General features: G+C 40.6%; 1 protein-coding gene across 1 annotated transcript in view; it reads left to right on the top strand.

Annotated features, from left to right (window-relative positions):
• Positions 1-10,386, top strand: part of POLQ (DNA polymerase theta) — a 225,038-nt gene extending 214,652 nt beyond the window's left edge. The window contains exons 30-31 of the mRNA XM_088455888.1: positions 9,037-9,146; positions 9,823-10,386. Of these exons, the coding sequence (XP_088312014.1) occupies positions 9,037-9,146; positions 9,823-9,936 (224 nt within the window). The 3' untranslated portion in view covers positions 9,937-10,386. The remainder of the gene's footprint in view (positions 1-9,036; positions 9,147-9,822) is intronic.
• Positions 10,387-22,512: the final 12,126 nt, after the last annotated feature.

The following is a 22,512-nucleotide window of genomic DNA, read 5'->3' as shown; positions in this document are numbered from 1 at the left end:
CTATGGATTATACTGTATATGATTAGATAGTGTGATATTACAGGTCTCCTATGGATTATACTGTATATGATTAGATAGTGTGATAGTTACGGTTCTCCTATGGATTATACTGTATATGATTAGATAGTGTGATAGTTACAGGTCTCCTATGGATTATACTGTATATGATTAGATAGTGTGATAGTTACAGGTCTCCTATGGATTATACTGTATATGATTAGATAGTGTGATAGTTACAGTTCTCCTATGGATAATACTGTATATGATTAGATAGTGTGATAGTTACAGGTCTCCTATGGATTATACTGTATATGATTAGATAGTGTGATAGTTACAGTTCTCCTATGGATAATACTGTATAGGATTAGATAGTGTGATAGTTACAGTTCTCCTATGGATAATACTGTATATGATTAGATAGTGTGATAGTTACAGTTCTCCTATGGATTATACTGTATATGATTAGATAGTGTGATAGTTACTGGTCTCCTATGGTTTATACTGTATATGATTAGATAGTGTGATAGTTACAGGTCTCCTATGGATTATACTGTATATGATTAGATAGTGTGATAGTTACAGCTCTCCTATGGATAATACTGTATATGATTAGATAGTGTGATAGTTACTGGTCTCCTATGGATTATACTGTATATGATTAGATAGTGTGATAGTTACAGGTCTCCTATGGATTATACTGTATATGATTAGATAGTGTGATAGTTACAGGTCTCCTATGGATTATACTGAATATGATTAGATAGTGTGATAGTTACAGGTCTCCTATGGATTATACTGTATATGATTAGATAGTGTGATAGTTACAGGTCTCCTATGGATAATACTGTATATGATTAGATAGTGTGATAGTTACAGGTCTCCTATGGCTTATACTGTATATGATTAGATAGTGTGATAGTTACAGGTCTCCTATGGATTATTCTGTATATGATTAGATAGTGTGATAGTTACAGTTCTCCTATGGATTATACTGTATATGATTAGATAGTGTGATAGTTACAGGTCTCCTATGGATTATACTGTATATGATTAGATAGTGTGATAGTTACAGGTCTCCTATGGATTATACTGTATATGATTAGATAGTGTGATAGTTACAGGTCTCCTATGGATTATACTGTATATGATTAGATAGTGTGATAGTTACAGGTCTCATATGAATTATACTGTATATGATTAGATAGTGTGATAGTTACAGGTCTCCTATGGATTATACTGTATATGATTAGATAGTGTGATAGTTACAGGTCTCCTATGGATAATACTGTATATGATTAGATAGTGTGATATTACAGTTCTATGGATTATACTGTATATGATTAGATAGTGTGATAGTTACAGGTCTCCTATGGATTATACTGTATATGATTAGATAGTGTGATAGTTACAGTTCTCCTATGGGTTATTCTGTATATGATTAGATGGTGTGATAGTTACAGTTCTCCTATGGATAATACTGTATATGATTAGATAGTGTGATAGTTACAGGTCTCCTATGGATTATACTGTATGTGATTAGATAGTGTGATAGTTACTGGTCTCCTATGGATTATACTGTATGTGATTAGATAGTGTGATAGTTACAGGTCTCCTATGGATTATACTGTATGTGATTAGATAGTGTGATAGTTACTGGTCTCCTATGGATTATACTGTATATGATTAGATAGTGTGATAGTTACAGGTCTCCTATGGATGATACTGTATATGATTAGATAGTGTGATAGTTACTGGTCTCCTATGGATGATACTGTATATGATTAGATAGTGTGATAGTTACAGGTCTCCTATGGATAATACTGTATATGATTAGATAGTGTGATAGTTACTGGTCTCCTATGGATTATACTGTATATGATTAGATAGTGTGATAGTTACAGGTCTCCTATGGATTATACTGTATATGATTAGATAGTGTGATAGTTACAGTTCTCCTATGGATTATACTGTATAGGATTAGATAGTGTGATAGTTACAGTTCTCCTATGGATTATACTGTATATGATTAGATAGTGTGATAGTTACAGGTCTCCTATGGATTATACTGTATATGATTAGATAGTGTGATAGTTACAGGTCTCCTATGGATTATGCTGTATATGATTAGATAGTGTGATAGTTACAGGTCTCCTATGGATTATACTGTATATGATTAGATAGTGTGATAGTTACAGGTCTCCTATGGATTATACTGTATATGATTAGATAGTGTGATAGTTACAGGTCTCCTATGGATTATACTGTATATGATTAGATAGTGTGATATTACAGTTCTATGGATTATACTGTATATGATTAGATAGTGTGATAGTTACAGGTCTCCTATGGATTATACTGTATATGATTAGATAGTGTGATAGTTACAGGTCTCCTATGGATTATACTGTATATGATTAGATAGTGTGATAGTTACAGGTCTCCTATGGATAATACTGTATATGATTAGATAGTGTGATAGTTACAGGTCTCCTATGGATAATACTGTATATGATTAGATAGTGTGATAGTTACAGGTCTCCTATGGATTATACTGTATATGATTAGATGGTGTGATAGTTACAGTTCTCCTATGGATAATACTGTATATGATTAGATAGTGTGATAGTTACAGGTCTCCTATGGATTATACTGTATATGATTAGATAGTGTGATAGTTACTGGTCTCCTATGGATTATACTGTATATGATTAGATAGTGTGATAGTTACAGGTCTCCTATGGATTATACTGTATGTGATTAGATAGTGTGATAGTTACAGGTCTCCTATGGATTATACTGTATATGATTAGATAGTGTGATATTACAGTTCTATGGATTATACTGTATATGATTAGATAGTGTGATAGTTACAGGTCTCCTATGGATTATACTGTATATGATTAGATGGTGTGATAGTTACAGTTCTCCTATGGATAATACTGTATATGATTAGATAGTGTGATAGTTACAGGTCTCCTATGGATTATACTGTATATGATTAGATAGTGTGATAGTTACAGGTCTCCTATGGATTATACTGTATATGATTAGATAGTGTGATAGTTACAGGTCTCCTATGGATTATACTGTATATGATTAGATAGTGTGATAGTTACAGGTCTCCTATGGATTATACTGTATATGATTAGATACTGTGATATTACAGGTCTCCTATGGATTATACTGTATATGATTAGATAGTGTGATAGTTACGGTTCTCCTATGGATTATACTGTATATGATTAGATAGTGTGATAGTTACAGGTCTCCTATGGATTATACTGTATATGATTAGATAGTGTGATAGTTACAGTTCTCCTATGGATAATACTGTATATGATTAGATAGTGTGATAGTTACAGTTCTCCTATGGATAATACTGTATAGGATTAGATAGTGTGATAGTTACAGCTCTCCTATGGATAATACTGTATATGATTAGATAGTGTGATAGTTACAGTTCTCCTATGGATAATACTGTATATGATTAGATAGTGTGATAGTTACAGTTCTCCTATGGATTATACTGTATATGATTAGATAGTGTGATAGTTACAGGTCTCCTATGGATTATACTGTATATGATTAGATAGTGTGATAGTTACAGGTCTCCTATGGATTATACTGTATATGATTAGATAGTGTGATAGTTACAGGTCTCCTATGGATTATACTGTATATGATTAGATAGTGTGATAGTTACAGGTCTCATATGAATTATACTGTATATGATTAGATAGTGTGATAGTTACAGGTCTCCTATGGATTATACTGTATATGATTAGATAGTGTGATATTACAGTTCTATGGATTATACTGCATATGATTAGATAGTGTGATAGTTACAGGTCTCCTATGGATTATACTGTATATGATTAGATAGTGTGATAGTTACAGGTCTCCTATGGATTATACTGTATATGATTAGATAGTGTGATAGTTACAGGTCTCCTATGGATAATACTGTATATGATTAGATAGTGTGATATTACAGTTCTATGGATTATACTGTATATGATTAGATAGTGTGATAGTTACTGGTCTCCTATGGATTATACTGTATATGATTAGATAGTGTGATAGTTACAGGTCTCCTATGGATTATACTGTATATGATTAGATAGTGTGATAGTTACAGTTCTCCTATGGATTATACTGTATATGATTAGATAGTGTGATAGTTACAGGTCTCCTATGGATTATACTGTATATGATTAGATAGTGTGATAGTTACTGGTCTCCTATGGATTATACTGTATATGATTAGATAGTGTGATAGTTACAGGTCTCCTATGGATTATACTGTATATGATTAGATAGTGTGATAGTTACAGGTCTCCTATGGATAATACTGTATATGATAGTGTGATAGTTACAGTTCTCCTATGGATAATACTGTATATGATTAGATAGTGTGATAGTTACAGGTCTCCTATGGATTATACTGTATATGATTAGATAGTGTGATAGTTACAGGTCTCCTATGGATTATACTGTATATGATCAGATAGTGTGATAGTTACATGTCTCCTATGGATTATACTGTATATGATTAGATAGTGTGATAGTTACAGTACTCCTATGGATTATACTGTATATGATTAGATAGTGTGATAGTTACAGGTCTCCTATGGATTATACTGTATATGATTAGATAGTGTGATAGTTACAGGTCTCCTATGGATTATACTGTATATGATTAGATAGTGTGATAGTTACAGGTCTCCTATGGATTATACTGTATATGATTAGATAGTGTGATAGTTACAGGTCTCCTATGGATTATACTGTATATGATTAGATAGTGTGATATTACAGTTCTCCTGTGGATTATACTGTATATGATTAGATAGTGTGATAGTTACAGTTCTCCTATGGATAATACTGTATATGATTAGATAGTGTGATAGTTACACTTCTCCTATGGATTATACTGTATAGGATTAGATAGTGTGATAGTTACAGTTCTCCTATGGATAATACTGTATATGATTAGATAGTGTGATAGTTACAGTTCTCCTAGGGATTATACTGTATATGATTAGATAGTGTGATAGTTACAGTTCTCCTATGGATAATACTGTATATGATTAGATAGTGTGATAGTTACAGGTCTCCTATGGATTATACTGTATATGATTAGATAGTGTGATAGTTACAGGTCTCCTATGGATTATACTGTATATGATCAGATAGTGTGATAGTTACAGGTCTCCTATGGATTATACTGTATATGATTAGATAGTGTGATAGTTACAGGTCTCCTATGGCTTATACTGTATATGATTAGATAGTGTGATAGTTACAGGTCTCCTATGGATTATACTGTATATGATTAGATAGTGTGATAGTTACAGTTCTCCTATGGATTATACTGTATATGATTAGATAGTGTGATAGTTACAGTTCTCCTATGGATTATACTGTATATGATTAGATAGTGTGATAGTTACAGTTCTCCTTTGGATTATACTGTATATGATTAGATAGTGTGATAGTTACAGGTCTCCTATGGTTTATACTGTATATGATTAGATAGTGTGATACTACAGGTCTCCTATGGATAATACTGTATATGATTAGATAGTGTGATAGTTACAGGTCTCCTGTGGATTATACTGTATATGATTAGATAGTGTGATAGTTACAGTTCTCCTGTGGATTATACTGTATATGATTAGATAGTGTGATAGTTACAGGTCTCCTATGGATTATACTGTATATGATTAGATAGTGTGATAGTTACAGGTCTCCTATGGATTATACTGTATATGATTAGATAGTGTGATAGTTACAGTTCTCCTATGGATAATACTGTATATGATTAGATAGTGTGATAGTTACAGGTCTCCTATGGATAATACTGTATATGATTAGATAGTGTGATAGTTACAGGTCTCCTATGGATTATACTGTATATGATTAGATAGTGTGATAGTTACAGGTCTCCTATGGATTATACTGTATATGATTAGATAGTGTGATAGTTACAGGTCTCCTATGGATAATACTGTATATGATTAGATAGTGTGATAGTTACAGTTCTCCTATGGATAATACTGTATATGATTAGATAGTGTGATATTACAGTTCTCCTATGGATTATACTGTATATGATTAGATAGTGTGATAGTTACAGGTCTCCTATGGATAATACTGTATATGATTAGATAGTGTGATAGTTACAGGTCTCCTATGGATAATACTGTATATGATTAGATATGTGATAGTTACAGGTCTCCTATGGATTATACTGTATATGATTAGATAGTTTGATAGTTACAGGTCTCCTATGGATAATACTGTATATGATTAGATAGTGTGATAGTTACAGGTCTCCTATGGATTATACTGTATATGATTAGATAGTGTGATAGTTACAGGTCTCCTATGGATTATACTGTATATGATTAGATAGTGTGATATTACAGTTCTATGGATTATACTGTATATGATTAGATAGTGTGATAGTTACAGGTCTCCTATGGATTATACTGTATATGATTAGATAGTGTGATAGTTACAGGTCTCCTATGGTTTATACTGTATATGATTAGATAGTGTGATAGTTACAGGTCTCCTATGGATTATACTGTATATGATTAGTGTGATAGTTACAGTTCTATGGATTATACTGTATATGATTAGATAGTGTGATAGTTACTGGTCTCCTATGGATTATACTGTATATGATTAGATAGTGTGATAGTTACAGGTCTCCTGTGGATTATACTGTATATGATTAGATAGTGTGATAGTTACAGGTCTCCTATGGATTATACTGTATATGATTAGATAGTGTGATAGTTACAGGTCTCCTATGGATTATACTGTATATGATTAGATAGTGTGATATTACAGGTCTCCTATGGATTATACTGTATATGATTAGATAGCGTGATAGTTACAGGTCTCCTATGGATTATACTGTATATGATTAGATAGTGTGATATTACAGTTCTATGGATTATACTGTATATGATTAGATAGTGTGATAGTTACAGGTCTCCTATGGTTTATACTGTATATGATTAGATAGTGTGATAGTTACAGTTCTCCTATGGATAATACTGTATAGGATTAGATAGTGTGATAGTTTCAGGTCTCCTATGGATTATACTGTATATGATTAGATAGTGTGATAGTTACAGTTCTCCTATGGATAATACTGTATAGGATTAGATAGTGTGATAGTTACTGGTCTCCTATGGATTATACTGTATATGATTAGATAGTGTGATAGTTACAGGTCTCCTATGGATAATACTGTATATGATTAGATAGTGTGATAGTTACAGGTCTCCTATGGATTATACTGTATATGATTAGATAGTGTGATAGTTACAGGTCTCCTATGGATTATACTGTATATGATTAGATAGTGTGATAGTTACAGGTCTCCTATGGTTTATACTGTATATGATTAGATAGTGTGATAGTTACAGGTCTCCTATGGATTATACTGTATATGATTAGTGTGATAGTTACAGTTCTATGGATTATACTGTATATGATTAGATAGTGTGATAGTTACTGGTCTCCTATGGATTATACTGTATATGATTAGATAGTGTGATAGTTACAGGTCTCCTGTGGATTATACTGTATATGATTAGATAGTGTGATAGTTACAGGTCTCCTATGGATTATACTGTATATGATTAGATAGTGTGATAGTTACACTTCTCCTATGGATTATACTGTATATGATTAGATAGTGTGATAGTTACAGGTCTCCTATGGATTATACTGTATATGATTAGATAGTGTGATATTACAGGTCTCCTATGGATTATACTGTATATGATTAGATAGTGTGATAGTTACAGGTCTCCTATGGATTATACTGTATATGATTAGATAGTGTGATATTACAGTTCTATGGATTATACTGTATATGATTAGATAGTGTGATAGTTACAGGTCTCCTATGGATTATACTGTATATGATTAGATAGTGTGATAGTTACAGGTCTCCTATGGTTTATACTGTATATGATTAGATAGTGTGATACTACAGGTCTCCTATGGATAATACTGTATATGATTAGATAGTGTGATAGTTACAGGTCTCCTATGGATTATACTGTATATGATTAGATAGTGTGATAGTTACAGTTCTCCTATGGATAATACTGTATAGGATTAGATAGTGTGATAGTTTCAGGTCTCCTATGGATTATACTGTATATGATTAGATAGGGTGATAGTTACAGTTCTCCTATGGATAATACTGTATAGGATTAGATAGTGTGATAGTTACAGTTCTCCTATGGATTATACTGTATATGATTAGATAGTGTGATAGTTACAGTTCTCCTAAGGATTATACTGTATATGATTAGATAGTGTGATAGTTACAGGTCTCCTATGGATTATACTGTATATGATTAGATAGTGTGATAGTTACAGGTCTCCTATGGATAATACTGTATATGATTAGATAGTGTGATAGTTACTGGTCTCCTATGGATAATACTGTATATGATTAGATAGTGTGATAGTTACAGGTCTCCTATGGATTATACTGTATATGATTAGATAGTGTGATAGTTACAGGTCTCCTATGGATTATACTGTATATGATTAGATAGTGTGATAGTTACAGGTCTCCTATGGATTATACTGTATATGATTAGATAGTGTGATAGTTACAGGTCTCCTATGGATTAAACTGTATATGATTAGATAGTGTGATAGTTACAGGTCTCCTATGGATTATACTGTATATGATTAGATAGTGTGATAGTTACAGGTCTCCTATGGATTATACTGTATATGATTAGATAGTGTGATAGTTACAGGTCTCCTATGGATTATACTGTATATGATTAGATAGTGTGATAGTTACAGGTCTCCTATGGATTATACTGTATATGATTAGATAGTGTGATGCACGTTACATTATGTGTTATTCTGGTGATTAGTTATACGGTCAGATTATCGTTACTTGGCCAGTGTGATTGTTACCGACCACACACAGGTGGAAATACGCTGTGGAACGTTATATAATAATTGCGCCTCATGTATTTTCAGGACGGTCGGATAAGAAAGCGATCTATTCCCCGCCGACCCGAGGGGCGTTCTTCATTCTGCAGCTGCACGATGAGCTGCTGTACGAGGCATCGGAAGACGACATGATTCAGGTACTGACTGTACCCATAATACCCTGCGTGTATCGGGGGACCCTACACCATCCCCTCACCCTTTTCCCAATGTTTACATTTACACCCAACCCCCCCTCGTGCCTGTACACGTCGCCCCCTCCTCTCACATGTCTTGTGTTATGAATGAATGCAGACGGCTGTTATTGTGGGGGCGTTGGGACATATGTGACGTTCCCCTATGGCGGCAGGCAGGGTGTTTCAGAAGGTCACAGCAGCCGATCTGTAACGAAGGTCCCCAGGCGGCGTCTAACCGCTGACATTGTGCTGGTTTCTGTAGTGCACAGTGTTCCGCTCGCTGCTCCGTACATCTGCTGCTTCCAATTAGTCTCATGAGCTGTTATCAGTTCCCCCTAATTCCCAGAGACGGGTGTAACACGTCATGTGACTGCTGTGGTCATGTAACGCCTGTATCCCCCGTCTGCTCAGACTCGTGTACAGTCAGATACACCTGGGCGACTGCAGAGACTGAGAGATCCGGTCCTGCTACATTGGGTGTGATGGGAAGATCCCAGTAATAAGGTGCGCAGAGCGAGTTCTGCCTATAAATGCCCCAGGGCCGGTTACAGACGTCCCCAGCTCTGTACACAGGGATGTGGTGCAGTGAGTAAGTGTGCCGAGGATGAAAGTGTTCATGTGACCGGTTCATTCCCTGCAGGTGGCGCAGATCATGAAGTGCGAGATGGAGAACGCGGTGAGATTATCGGTTATCCTGAAAGTGAAGGTGAAGTTTGGTCCCAGCTGGGGTGAGCTACAAGACTGTGACCTGTAGAGGATGAATTATTCCCCATTCCAGTCACACACCAAATTAATTGAACATGACCAGATGATGATGATTCCATGGCTGGGTCCATGGAAAGGGTTAATACCAGTCGCTGTGATGGCGTTTTGCATATGGACGTCCGTCTCGGGACACTGGCAATTCCATGAAATAAAATTTATTTTTTTTAAAAACATGAAATGTGTAAAACTGCTGAATGAGTATAAGACCTGAATCTATACATAAATATTTCTGTATTATTCCGCTCTCTCGCATAGATAAAATCAGAGCGAGAGAGCGGCGTAATACAGAAATATTTATGTGTATTGTACAATGTATATTTTTGGAAGATATATTTATGTTCCTAATGTATATTTTTATTATCTGCTCATCACGCATCCAGCTGTACAGGATTTTATCATCTTTTCCTCTGGAGTTAGCATTGACCAAATAAAGCCAATTTCTCAGCAGAAATGTGCGGCCTTCATTATATGTACACTAGTATTTTTGACCTGTCATTTGCTGGGTAACTGGTTACAGTGGCTGCCATATAGCCTCATCCCTGTCTGTCTCTCCATCCCCATTTCTCAATGTTCTCTACAGCCTTATGTACTTCCCTCCGTGTCTCTCCAGCCTCATGCCCCACCTTGTGTCTCTCCAGCATCATTCCTACCTCCGCCCTGTGTCTCCACAGCCTCATGCATCAGCCACCCGTGTCTCTCCAGCCTCATGCCCCCCTCCATGTCTCTCCAGCCTCCACCCCGTGTCTCTCCAGCCTCATGCACCAGCCTCCCGTGTCTCTCCAGCCTCAAGCACCAGCCACCCATGTCTCTGCAGCCTCATTCATTTGTCTCTAAAGCCTCATGCTGCCCCACGTGCCTTTCCAGCTTCATGTCTCCCCTGTGTCTTTTTTATCTTTGCCCCCCTCCCCTCCACTTTCTTGCTGTCATCTACCACCCCCATCTCTCTCACTGAATGTTAAATCCCCCTACCTGTGTATGTATTGGTATCTGCATAAAGTCTGGGCCTACCTGTAAAATAACAGACTACAGAATGCAGCACTATCAGGTGACTTTGTTGAGGATTTTCCCAATTCCACCAGGACGTCTTGTGGCATAAGAGCGAAAAGGGTGGAAAGGGGAGATTTAGGGTGCACTGTGTCTTGCAGGACCACAATGAATGACCTCCTATAGCAGGATGGCCCTGAAAGAGGGGTGATGCAGGAGGCATGGCACCTTACTACAGAGAGCTGATGCAGGAGGCTTGGCACCTTACTACAGAGAGGTGATGCAGGAGGCGTGGCACCTTACTACAGAGGTGTGATGCAGGAGCCATGGCACCTTTCTACAGAGGGGTGATGCAGGAGGCGTGGCACCTTACTACAGAGGGGTGATGCAGGAGGCGTGGCACCTTATTACAGAGGGGTGATGCAGAAGGTGTGGCACCTTACTACAGTGGGGTGATGCAGGAGGCGTGGCACCTTACTACAGAGGGGTGATGCAGGAGACGTGGCACCTTACTACAGAGGGGTGATGCAGGAGACGTGGCACCTTACTACAGAGGGGTGATGCAGGAGATGTGGCACCTTACTACAGAGGGGTGATGCAGGAGGCGTGGCACCTTACTACAGAGGGGTGATGCAGGAGGCGTGGCACCTTACTGCAGAGGGCTGGTGCAGGAACCATGGCACCTTTTTACAGAGGGGTGATGCAGGAGGCGTGGGATCTTACTACAGAGGGGTGATGCAGGAGGCGTGGCACCTTTCTACAGAGGGGTGATGCAGGAGGCATGGCACCTTACTACAGAGGGGTGATGCAGGAGGCGTGGCACCTTACTACAGAGGGGTGACGAAGGAGGCGTGGCACCTTACTGCAGAGGGCTGGTGCAGGAACCATGGCACCTTTCTACAGAGGGGTGATGCAGGAGGCGTGGCACCTTACTACAGAGGGGTGATGCAGGAGGCGTGGCACCTTACTACAGAGGGGTGATGCAGGAGGCGTGGCACCTTACTACAGAGGGGTGATGCAGGAGGCGTGGCACCTTACTACAGAGGGGTGATGCAGGAGGCGTGGCACCTTTCTACAGAGGGGTGATGCAGGAGGCATGGCACCTTACTACAGAGGGGTGATGCAGGAGGCATGGCACTTTACTACAGAGGGCTGGTGCAGGAACCATGGCACCTTTCTACAGAGGGGTGGTGCAGGAACCATGGCACCTTTCTACAGAGGGGTGATGCAGGAGGCGTGGCACCTTACTACAGAGGGGTGATGCAGGAGGCGTGGCACCTTACTACAGAGGGGTGATGCAGGAGGCATGGCACCTTACTACAGAGTGGTGATGCAGGAGGCATGGCACCTTACTACAGAGGGGTGATGCAGGAGGCGTGGCACCTTACTACAGAGGGCTGGTGCAGGAACCGTGGCACCTTTCTACAGAGGGGTGATGCAGGAGGCGTGGCACCTTTTTACAGAGGGGTGATGCAGGAGGCGTGGCACCTTACTACAGAGGGGTGATGCAGGAGGCGTGGCACCTTACTAGAGTGGTGATGCAGGAGGCGTGGCACCTTACTAGAGTGGTGATGCAGGAGGCGTGGCACCTTTCTACAGAGGGGTGATGCAGGAGGCGTGGCACCTTTCTACAGAGGGGTGATGCAGGAGGCGTGGCACCTTACTACAGAGGGGTGATGCAGGAGGCGTGGCACCTTACTAGAGTGGTGGGAGACAGCAATGAAATGTTTTGATTTCTGTAGAAGGGTCACCGATTCTAAGCAAAGTATTATTCCTGATAAAACTGTAATTTTGTTAAATTATTTATGACCTTGGAGGGGGGAGACCCTATTCTTCCTGTTTACTGGAGCACGACACAACGTAAAGCCCCTTCAGCTTAAAAAAATAAATAAATAAATAAATAAAATAACATAAAATACACCCCAATTGCTCAGTTCTCTTCTCTAGTCTATTATACTTATTATTACCAATAGGACTCAAAATAACTGTATTATCTAGCTACAAGAGTTCATCAGGATGTGATTTATTGAAAGCAGCTTGTGAATTATGAGATTATAATTGAGGAAAACAAAACAAATCTCCGAAGATATAGGGGGATGTGGTCACCAATGGAATGGAAATCTCTTTTTTTGGTGGGGAGAACAAGGAAGCCCGGGGAAGGGCGCACAGTGAGGCAGATGACTCTCATTTAAGGTGCATTTCTTTTATATCTGCCTGGCGGCCATGAGGGGCAATAAGAGCGGGTGATAGGTTAGTAACTGATATGTGGGAGGTGCTATGCAGAGAAGGATCTGTAGGGGGCGATGTCATGTGCTCCACCACAGACTCGTTGGCCCAGGTGAAGAGTGAGAGTGGACGTCCCCGTCTCTTCCCAATACCGGGATTCTTTCCAAGGTTAGCCCCACACTGAAGGTCCTGATGGGTAATTTAGAGCAGAAGAGGAGGCAAAATGCTATTACTGTAAATCTCTTTCCTATATTCCCCTGGAGATGATGAATGGCCGTTACTGCCCGTAGGACAAGAGGAAGCCGGACCAGGTGACATCAGGTTATGGGTCCATCTGGTGTTGTCACTGGTCTGTCCCTCAGTAATCAGTCTGACTAGAGAAGCCAAGATGGCTGGTATAACCGCTCCATAGGTATTATAAATTATAGTTTGGATAATGATAACGGTGATTCACCCCTCGCCTGGCATGGTCACATCATTAGCGACCACACCAGGCCGTGCGTTCCCTGACATGGTCGCACACAATTCAACCAGTCAGAAACGCCCACCGCGCAGCTCCCCGAATATAATCCAGCAGTCGCCAATCTCAGAGGGACCTCCCAGCCCTTCTGCATCTCTTCTCCCCCGTCCCCAGGTTCTGCTGTGCATCCTGGCAGCACCCCCCATTTGGGGAAATGTAATTCAAGCAGCCCTCAGCCCCAACATCCCCCAGTGTATACCTCGCAGCTGCTCCTCCCCACCAGGGGAAATGTAAGTCAGCAGCCCTCAGCCCCAACATCCCCCCATCCCCCAGTGTATACCTCGCAGCTGCTCCTCCCCACCAGGGGAAATGTAAGTCAGCAGCCCCAACATCCCCCCCATCCCCCAGTGTATACCTCGCAGCTGCTCCTCCCCACCAGGGGATATGTAAGTCAGCAGCCCTCAGCCCCAACCTCCATCCCCCAGTGTATACCTCGCAGCTGCTCCTCCCCACCAGGGGAAATGTAAGTCAGAAGCCCTCAGCCCCAACCTCCATCCCCCAGTGTATACCTCGCAGCTGCTCCTCCCCACCAGGGGACATGTAAGTCAGCAGCCCTCAGCCCCAACATCCCCCAGTGTATACCTCGCAGCTGCTCCTCCCCACCAGGGGAAATGTAAGTCAGCAGCCCTCAGCCCCAACATCCCCCAGTGTATACCTCGCAGCTGCTCCTCCCCACCAGGGGACATGTAAGTCAGCAGCCCTCAGCCCCAACCTCCATCCCCCAGTGTATACCTCGCAGCTGCTCCTCCCCACCAGGGGAAATGTAAGTCAGAAGCCCTCAGCCCCAACCTCCATCCCCCAGTGTATACCTCGCAGCTGCTCCTCCCCACCAGGGGACATGTAAGTCAGCACCCCTCAGCCCCAACATCCCCCCATCCCCCAGTGTATACCTCGCAGCTGCTCCTCCCCACCAGGGGAAATGTAAGTCAGCAGCCCTCAGCCCCAACATCCCCCCCATCCCCCAGAGTATACCTCGCAGCTACTCCTCCCCACCAGGGGAAATGTAAGTCTGCAGCCCTCCGCCCCAACCTCCATCCCCCAGTGTATACCTCGCAGCTGCTCCTCCCCACCAGGGGAAATGTAAGTCAGCAGCCCTCAGCCCCAACATCCCCCCATCCCCCAGTGTATACCTCGCAGCTGCTCCTCCCCACCAGGGGAAATGTAAAAAGTTGCTATGGGCCGATTATTGATGGTCCAATATATCGGCAGTCGATATTTTACAATCTATATTAATGCTGTGTGTTTCAAGAAAAAAAAAATGCATATTTTTTATATAAAATCGTTTTGGATAAATTATAAATAGATGTTTTTGACCTAATTCAATCTTAAAAATACGACAATTTGTGAGCGTTTTTATGGACACAATATTAGGCAGGTAAGTGGTTACCGATAGTCATGTATTAGGGAGAACTTCATGGTGGTAGAAATTGTAAATTAAGGGCCTGATTCATTACCAATCGCAACTGCGATTACGCACGTTATCGGGTGATTGTTGCATACTGCGCATATGTGAAGGCTCCACTGCGATCGGACAGTGATCGCAGACACCATGCAGACCCTTTGCAGAGTGATTGACAGGAAGTGAGCATTTGGGGGTGGTGTGGTCGGCGAAATGCAGGTGTCAGTGCATTGGAACGCCATTACAGGGGCGTGCATACATTACAGACAATGGGTGGGAATTCAATTCAACGCGATGTTGAATAGCTGCGGGAGGGAGCTCCTGCAGCTATTCAATACACTGCGCTGTTTCGGCACGCTAAGGATTTTTTCTCGCACCCCCTTGGGGATGCGAGGAGAAATCAGACCAAAGTGCCGGGCACGCAGCTGTTTCTCTGCTTAGCATGGCGCGAACATCCACGCGCCCGGCACTTTGGTCAGAGAATGCCGGTTAACGCGCCTTAACACCCTTGTTAAGGCGCGATAACCGGCATTCTCCGACCACACAGCGCACTGAATTGAATAGCTCCCGGCGCTATTCAATTTGCGTTGAATTTAATCGCCCCCAATATGACAGAGCTACAAAGACCGTTCCTAATACACAGATAAAAATGAGGTGGCAGAAAGGAAGTACAGAACCCTGACTGAAATGATCAGATGGATAATGAGTCTCTGGATTATCTGGAAGCACTGGGGTGACAGGAGCTTAGGAACTTCTATAGTCCCTGCTGGAAATTCGGCTCATGTATACTGTTTATTATATTTGTGGGGGTTTTTTTATGTTATCTTTTTTATGAGCTTTCTAAATCGTAAATCGTGCAGTCGCTCAGTAATATCGCCCAGTGTGTACCCACCATTAAGGGGGGTATCGAGTACAAGATCTGAAAACGACACTATGATTATGACATTGTAATCGTTCAGTCGTTTGTCAGTCGTGTGATGAGCCTGCACTGAGCGAGCAGTCAGTCAGTGCAGGCTCATCAATCATCTGGAAACAGCTGAGCCTGACGATATCGTCAGGTTGACCAGCATGTTGGAAAGATGATAGATGTCTAAACGACCGTTGGGCACGCGCATTGCTGGTCGTTTTAGACACTTTTGCAAACAATCGTTATCGTTCAACTTAATCGTCTAGTGGATGCCCCCCCCCTTTAGAAACGGAGGAATATAAAGACAAATTAGAGGCTGGGTGAACAATATATAATGTTCTTGAGCAAGTGAACAAAGACCAGCAGCAGAGTGTGGAGTGTGCAGGGAGGGGATTCAGTGTCCCTCAATGGACTATGGGGAAAATGTAACCTATGTACAACGATCATTTTCTGTAGCAGCCATTTTTCGGGAGGGGGGTGGGTACTGGTACAGTGGGAGATACCTATGCATTAACTAAGGGAGGGCGAACTCTAGACGATATGTTTTGCAGCCTCACTGAAGTCACTGAACCTATAGAACTTTGTATGGACAGATGACTGGATAGCATCGAGGCTCTATGCCATGTCGCTCAGGTGGAGCCCAGTCATATTATGTGGAACAGAAAGGGCAGCTCCTAAATAGGATTACAGTGACTGTTATATAGTGGGAGGAGCAGGGTCCCCCAGCAGCACAGAGTATATCAGGAGATAGTGATGTGTTAGTGAGGACAGGGCTGCATGTGACAGGGGCAGTGACAGGATGTGAGGAGGGGAATGGAGGCAGCAGGAAGTCACAGACTGAGAGTTATGTAGTGGGAGGAGCAGGGTCCCCAGCAGCACAGAGTATATCAGGAGATGAGTGATGTGTTAGTGAGGACAGGGCTGCATGTGACAGGGGCAGTGACGTGATGTGAGGAGGGGAATGGGGGCAGCAGGAAGCCACAGACAGAGTTATAAAGTGGAAGGATGAACAACACAGAGTAGTAAATAGTAGCGGCAAATTCCCCACCATATGTAGCCTAATTCATCATAGCAGCTTGTTTAATTTCGGTGTTTACTCTCCATTTTCCATAATTTGTATCTCACATTTACCTAATGTCTCCTTAATGTCCTCCTATAGAGGCGGTTAGCAGCTGTGTAAATGAGACCTTATGTTTATCTTCTCTCTTTTGGGCACCTGAGCCAAATAAGCGTCAGACATTGTGCAGCTGCGGATTTGCTGTGATGATGGGCGGTAAGTGTTACCAGTCTGTCTGCATGAACCATCTGACCTGTTACTGTGATGGGGGGGCTCATACTTCACTATTCGTGCATTGATAATAAAATACCACTGGTCGGTTGCTCTGTGTTTAATAGCTGTATATATTTATATGAGGGGGGTCATCTAATATATATATTAAACATTATGCCTGGATCCTGAGATATAGATAGTGATGTAATCCGTACATATGAGAATCCCTCCCCAGACTGGCGGAGGACAGGTGGGGTGTTCCAGCTGATGGGTATGCGGTGAGATGAGGGGGGATTTGGAGGGGTTAATGGCGACACTTCATCATAACGTGGAGGGAAGATAACCACCCCCAGCCCCTAATACCAGAATAGATCCTTCTTCCTGACCACCATGATGCATTGTCTTCCAGCTGCCAGTCAGGCTCAGCCTCCATTAATTATCCTCCTGCATGTCAGAGAGATGTACTGTGACCACCATGAGGGCGATGGAAGCAGATGTCACATAACGCAGTGACAATATAGAGGACCTGTCCCTGTGATATTAATGAGCTCCAGCAGGAGACGGATCTATGGATAGGCTGCTTTAGGGGACACGTTCTGGCCTCTCTGTGTTTCCCCTCATTGTCCTCTATGTTTGCTGCGCTGAATGTGATACGTGTCCAGGAGGCAGCTCAGGACTTGTGGCGGATTCTTACAGAACTTTATTCTTCGCCATAGACTGCGTTGGCTTCTCCCGTGTCCCCTGTGATTAATGTGATAATATAACGTGCGCTTCCTGTGTCCGCTACATAAATACATACAGTTATATAGAGAAGGCGGCCTCACACTACAGTGCATAGGAGCCAGATCCCGGACAGGTAGATGTAAGTTATTATTATATTAATAGAGGAATATTACACATTACTACATATAATAGTGTTTCTCTTAGCGTGAGCCGGTGTCTCCTATAGAGGAATATTACACATTACTACATATAATAGTGTTTCTCTTAGTGTGAGCCGGAGTCTCCTATAGAGGAATATTACACATTACTACATCTAATAGTGTTTCTCTTAGTGTGAGCCGGAGTCTCCTATAGAGGAATATTACACATTACTACATCTAATAGTGTTTCTCTTAGTGTGAGCCGCTGTCTCCTATAGAGGAATATTACACATTACTACATCTAATAGTGTTTCTCTTAGCGTGAGCCGGTGTCTCCTATAGAGGAATATTACACATTACTACATGTAATAGTGTTTCTCTTAGCGTGAGCCGGTGTCTCCTATAGAGGAATATTACACATTACTACATCTAATAGTGTTTCTCTTAGTGTGAGCCGGAGTCTCCTATAGAGGAATATTACACATTACTACATCTAATAGTGTTTCTCTTAGCGTGAGCCGGTGTCTCCTATAGAGGAATATTACACATTACTACATCTAATAGTGTTTCTCTTAGCGTGAGCCGGTGTCTCCTATAGAGGAATATTACACATTACTACATGTAATAGTGTTTCTCTTAGCGTGAGCCGGTGTCTCCTATAGAGGAATATTACACATTACTACATCTAATAGTGTTTCTCTTAGCGTGAGCCGGTGTCTCCTATAGAGGAATATTACACATTACTACATATAATAGTGTTTCTCTTAGTGTGAGCCGGTGTCTCCTATAGAGGAATATTACACATTACTACATATAATAGTGTTTCTCTTAGTGTGAGCCGGTGTCTCCTATAGAGGAATATTACACATTACTACATCTAATAGTGTTTCTCTTAGCGTGAGCCGGTGTCTCCTATAGAGGAATATTACACATTACTACATATAATAGTGTTTCTCTTAGTGTGAGCCGGTGTCTCCTATAGAGGAATATTATACATTACTACATCTAATAGTGTTTCTCTTAGTGTGAGCCGGAGTCTCCTATAGAGGAATTACACATTACTACATATAATAGTGTTTCTCTTAGTGTGAGCCGCTGTCTCCTATAGAGGAATATTACACATTACTACATATAATAGTGTTTCTCTTAGTGTGAGCCGCTGTCTCCTATAGAGGAATATTACACATTACTACATATAATAGTGTTTCTCTTAGCGTGAGCCGGTGTCTCCTATAGAGGAATATTACACATTACTACATCTAATAGTGTTTCTCTTAGTGTGAGCCGGAGTCTCCTATAGAGGAATATTACACATTACTACATCTAATAGTGTTTCTCTTAGTGTGAGCCGCTGTCTCCTATAGAGGAATATTACACATTACTACATATAATAGTGTTTCTCTTAGCGTGAGCCGGTGTCTCCTATAGAGGAATATTACACATTACTACATATAATAGTGTTTCTCTTAGCGTGAGCCGGTGTCTCCTATAGAGGAATATTACACATTACTACATCTAATAGTGTTTCTCTTAGCGTGAGCCGGAGTCTCCTATAGAGGAATATTACACATTACTACATATAATAGTGTTTCTCTTAGCGTGAGCCGGTGTCTCCTATAGAGGAATTACACATTACTACATCTAATAGTGTTTCTCTTAGTGTGAGCCGGTGTCTCCTATAGAGGAATATTACACATTACTACATCTAATAGTGTTTCTCTTAGCGTGAGCCGCTGTCTCCTATAGAGGAATATTACACATTACTACATCTAATAGTGTTTCTCTTAGCGTGAGCCGGTGTCTCCTATAGAGGAATATTACACATTACTACATCTAATAGTGTTTCTCTTAGTGTGAGCCGGTGTCTCCTATAGAGGAATATTACACATTACTACATCTAATAGTGTTTCTCTTAGCGTGAGCCGCTGTCTCCTATAGAGGAATATTACACATTACTACATCTAATAGTGTTTCTCTTAGTGTGAGCCGGTGTCTCCTATAGAGGAATATTACACATTACTACATCTAATAGTGTTTCTCTTAGTGTGAGCCGCTGTCTCCTATAGAGGAATATTACACATTACTACATCTAATAGTGTTTCTCTTAGCGTGAGCCGGTGTCTCCTATAGAGGAATATTACACATTACTACATCTAATAGTGTTTCTCTTAGCGTGAGCCGGTGTCTCCTATAGAGGAATATTACACATTACTACATCTAATAGTGTTTCTCTTAGTGTGAGCCGGTGTCTCCTATAGAGGAATATTACACATTACTACATATAATAGTGTTTCTCTTAGTGTGAGCCGCTGTCTCCTATAGAGGAATATTACACATTACTACATATAATAGTGTTTCTCTTAGTGTGAGCCGCTGTCTCCTATAGAGGAATATTACACATTACTACATATAATAGTGTTTCTCTTAGCGTGAGCCGCTGTCTCCTATAGAGGAATATTACACATTACTACATCTAATAGTGTTTCTCTTAGCGTGAGCCGGTGTCTCCTATAGAGGAATATTACACATTACTACATATAATAGTGTTTCTCTTAGTGTGAGCCGGTGTCTCCTATAGAGGAATATTACACATTACTACATCTAATAGTGTTTCTCTTAGCGTGAGCCGCTGTCTCCTATAGAGGAATATTACACATTACTACATCTAATAGTGTTTCTCTTAGTGTGAGCCGCTGTCTCCTATAGAGGAATATTACACATTACTACATCTAATAGTGTTTCTCTTAGCGTGAGCCGGTGTCTCCTATAGAGGAATATTACACATTACTACATATAATAGTGTTTCTCTTAGTGTGAGCCGCTGTCTCCTATAGAGGAATATTATACATTACTACATATAATAGTGTTTCTCTTAGTGTGAGCCGCTGTCTCCTATAGAGGAATATTACACATTACTACATATAATAGTGTTTCTCTTAGCGTGAGCCGGAGTCTCCTATAGAGGAATATTATACATTACTACATCTAATAGTGTTTCTCTTAGCGTGAGCCGGTGTCTCCTATAGAGGAATATTACACATTACTACATATAATAGTGTTTCTCTTAGTGTGAGCCGGTGTCTCCTATAGAGGAATATTACACATTACTACATATAATAGTGTTTCTCTTAGTGTGAGCCGGTGTCTCCTATAGAGGAATATTACACATTACTACATATAATAGTGTTTCTCTTAGTGTGAGCCGGTGTCTCCTATAGAGGAATATTATACATTACTACATCTAATAGTGTTTCTCTTAGTGTGAGCCGGAGTCTCCTATAGAGGAATTACACATTACTACATATAATAGTGTTTCTCTTAGTGTGAGCCGCTGTCTCCTATAGAGGAATATTACACATTACTACATATAATAGTGTTTCTCTTAGTGTGAGCCGCTGTCTCCTATAGAGGAATATTACACATTACTACATATAATAGTGTTTCTCTTAGCGTGAGCCGGTGTCTCCTATAGAGGAATATTACACATTACTACATCTAATAGTGTTTCTCTTAGTGTGAGCCGGAGTCTCCTATAGAGGAATATTACACATTACTACATCTAATAGTGTTTCTCTTAGTGTGAGCCGCTGTCTCCTATAGAGGAATATTACACATTACTACATATAATAGTGTTTCTCTTAGCGTGAGCCGGTGTCTCCTATAGAGGAATATTACACATTACTACATATAATAGTGTTTCTCTTAGCGTGAGCCGGTGTCTCCTATAGAGGAATATTACACATTACTACATCTAATAGTGTTTCTCTTAGCGTGAGCCGGAGTCTCCTATAGAGGAATATTACACATTACTACATATAATAGTGTTTCTCTTAGCGTGAGCCGGTGTCTCCTATAGAGGAATATTACACATTACTACATCTAATAGTGTTTCTCTTAGCGTGAGCCGCTGTCTCCTATAGAGGAATATTACACATTACTACATCTAATAGTGTTTCTCTTAGCGTGAGCCGGTGTCTCCTATAGAGGAATATTACACATTACTACATCTAATAGTGTTTCTCTTAGTGTGAGCCGGTGTCTCCTATAGAGGAATATTACACATTACTACATCTAATAGTGTTTCTCTTAGCGTGAGCCGCTGTCTCCTATAGAGGAATATTACACATTACTACATCTAATAGTGTTTCTCTTAGTGTGAGCCGGTGTCTCCTATAGAGGAATATTACACATTACTACATCTAATAGTGTTTCTCTTAGTGTGAGCCGCTGTCTCCTATAGAGGAATATTACACATTACTACATCTAATAGTGTTTCTCTTAGCGTGAGCCGGTGTCTCCTATAGAGGAATATTACACATTACTACATCTAATAGTGTTTCTCTTAGCGTGAGCCGGTGTCTCCTATAGAGGAATATTACACATTACTACATCTAAT

This window comes from Taudactylus pleione, unplaced genomic scaffold (genome assembly GCF_031769625.1).
Source record: "Taudactylus pleione unplaced genomic scaffold, aTauple2 ptg000677l, whole genome shotgun sequence".
Taxonomy (NCBI): Eukaryota; Metazoa; Chordata; class Amphibia; order Anura; family Myobatrachidae; genus Taudactylus; species Taudactylus pleione.
Note: the sequence above shows the minus strand (reverse complement) of the source record. Positions and strands in the feature narration are given on the sequence as shown.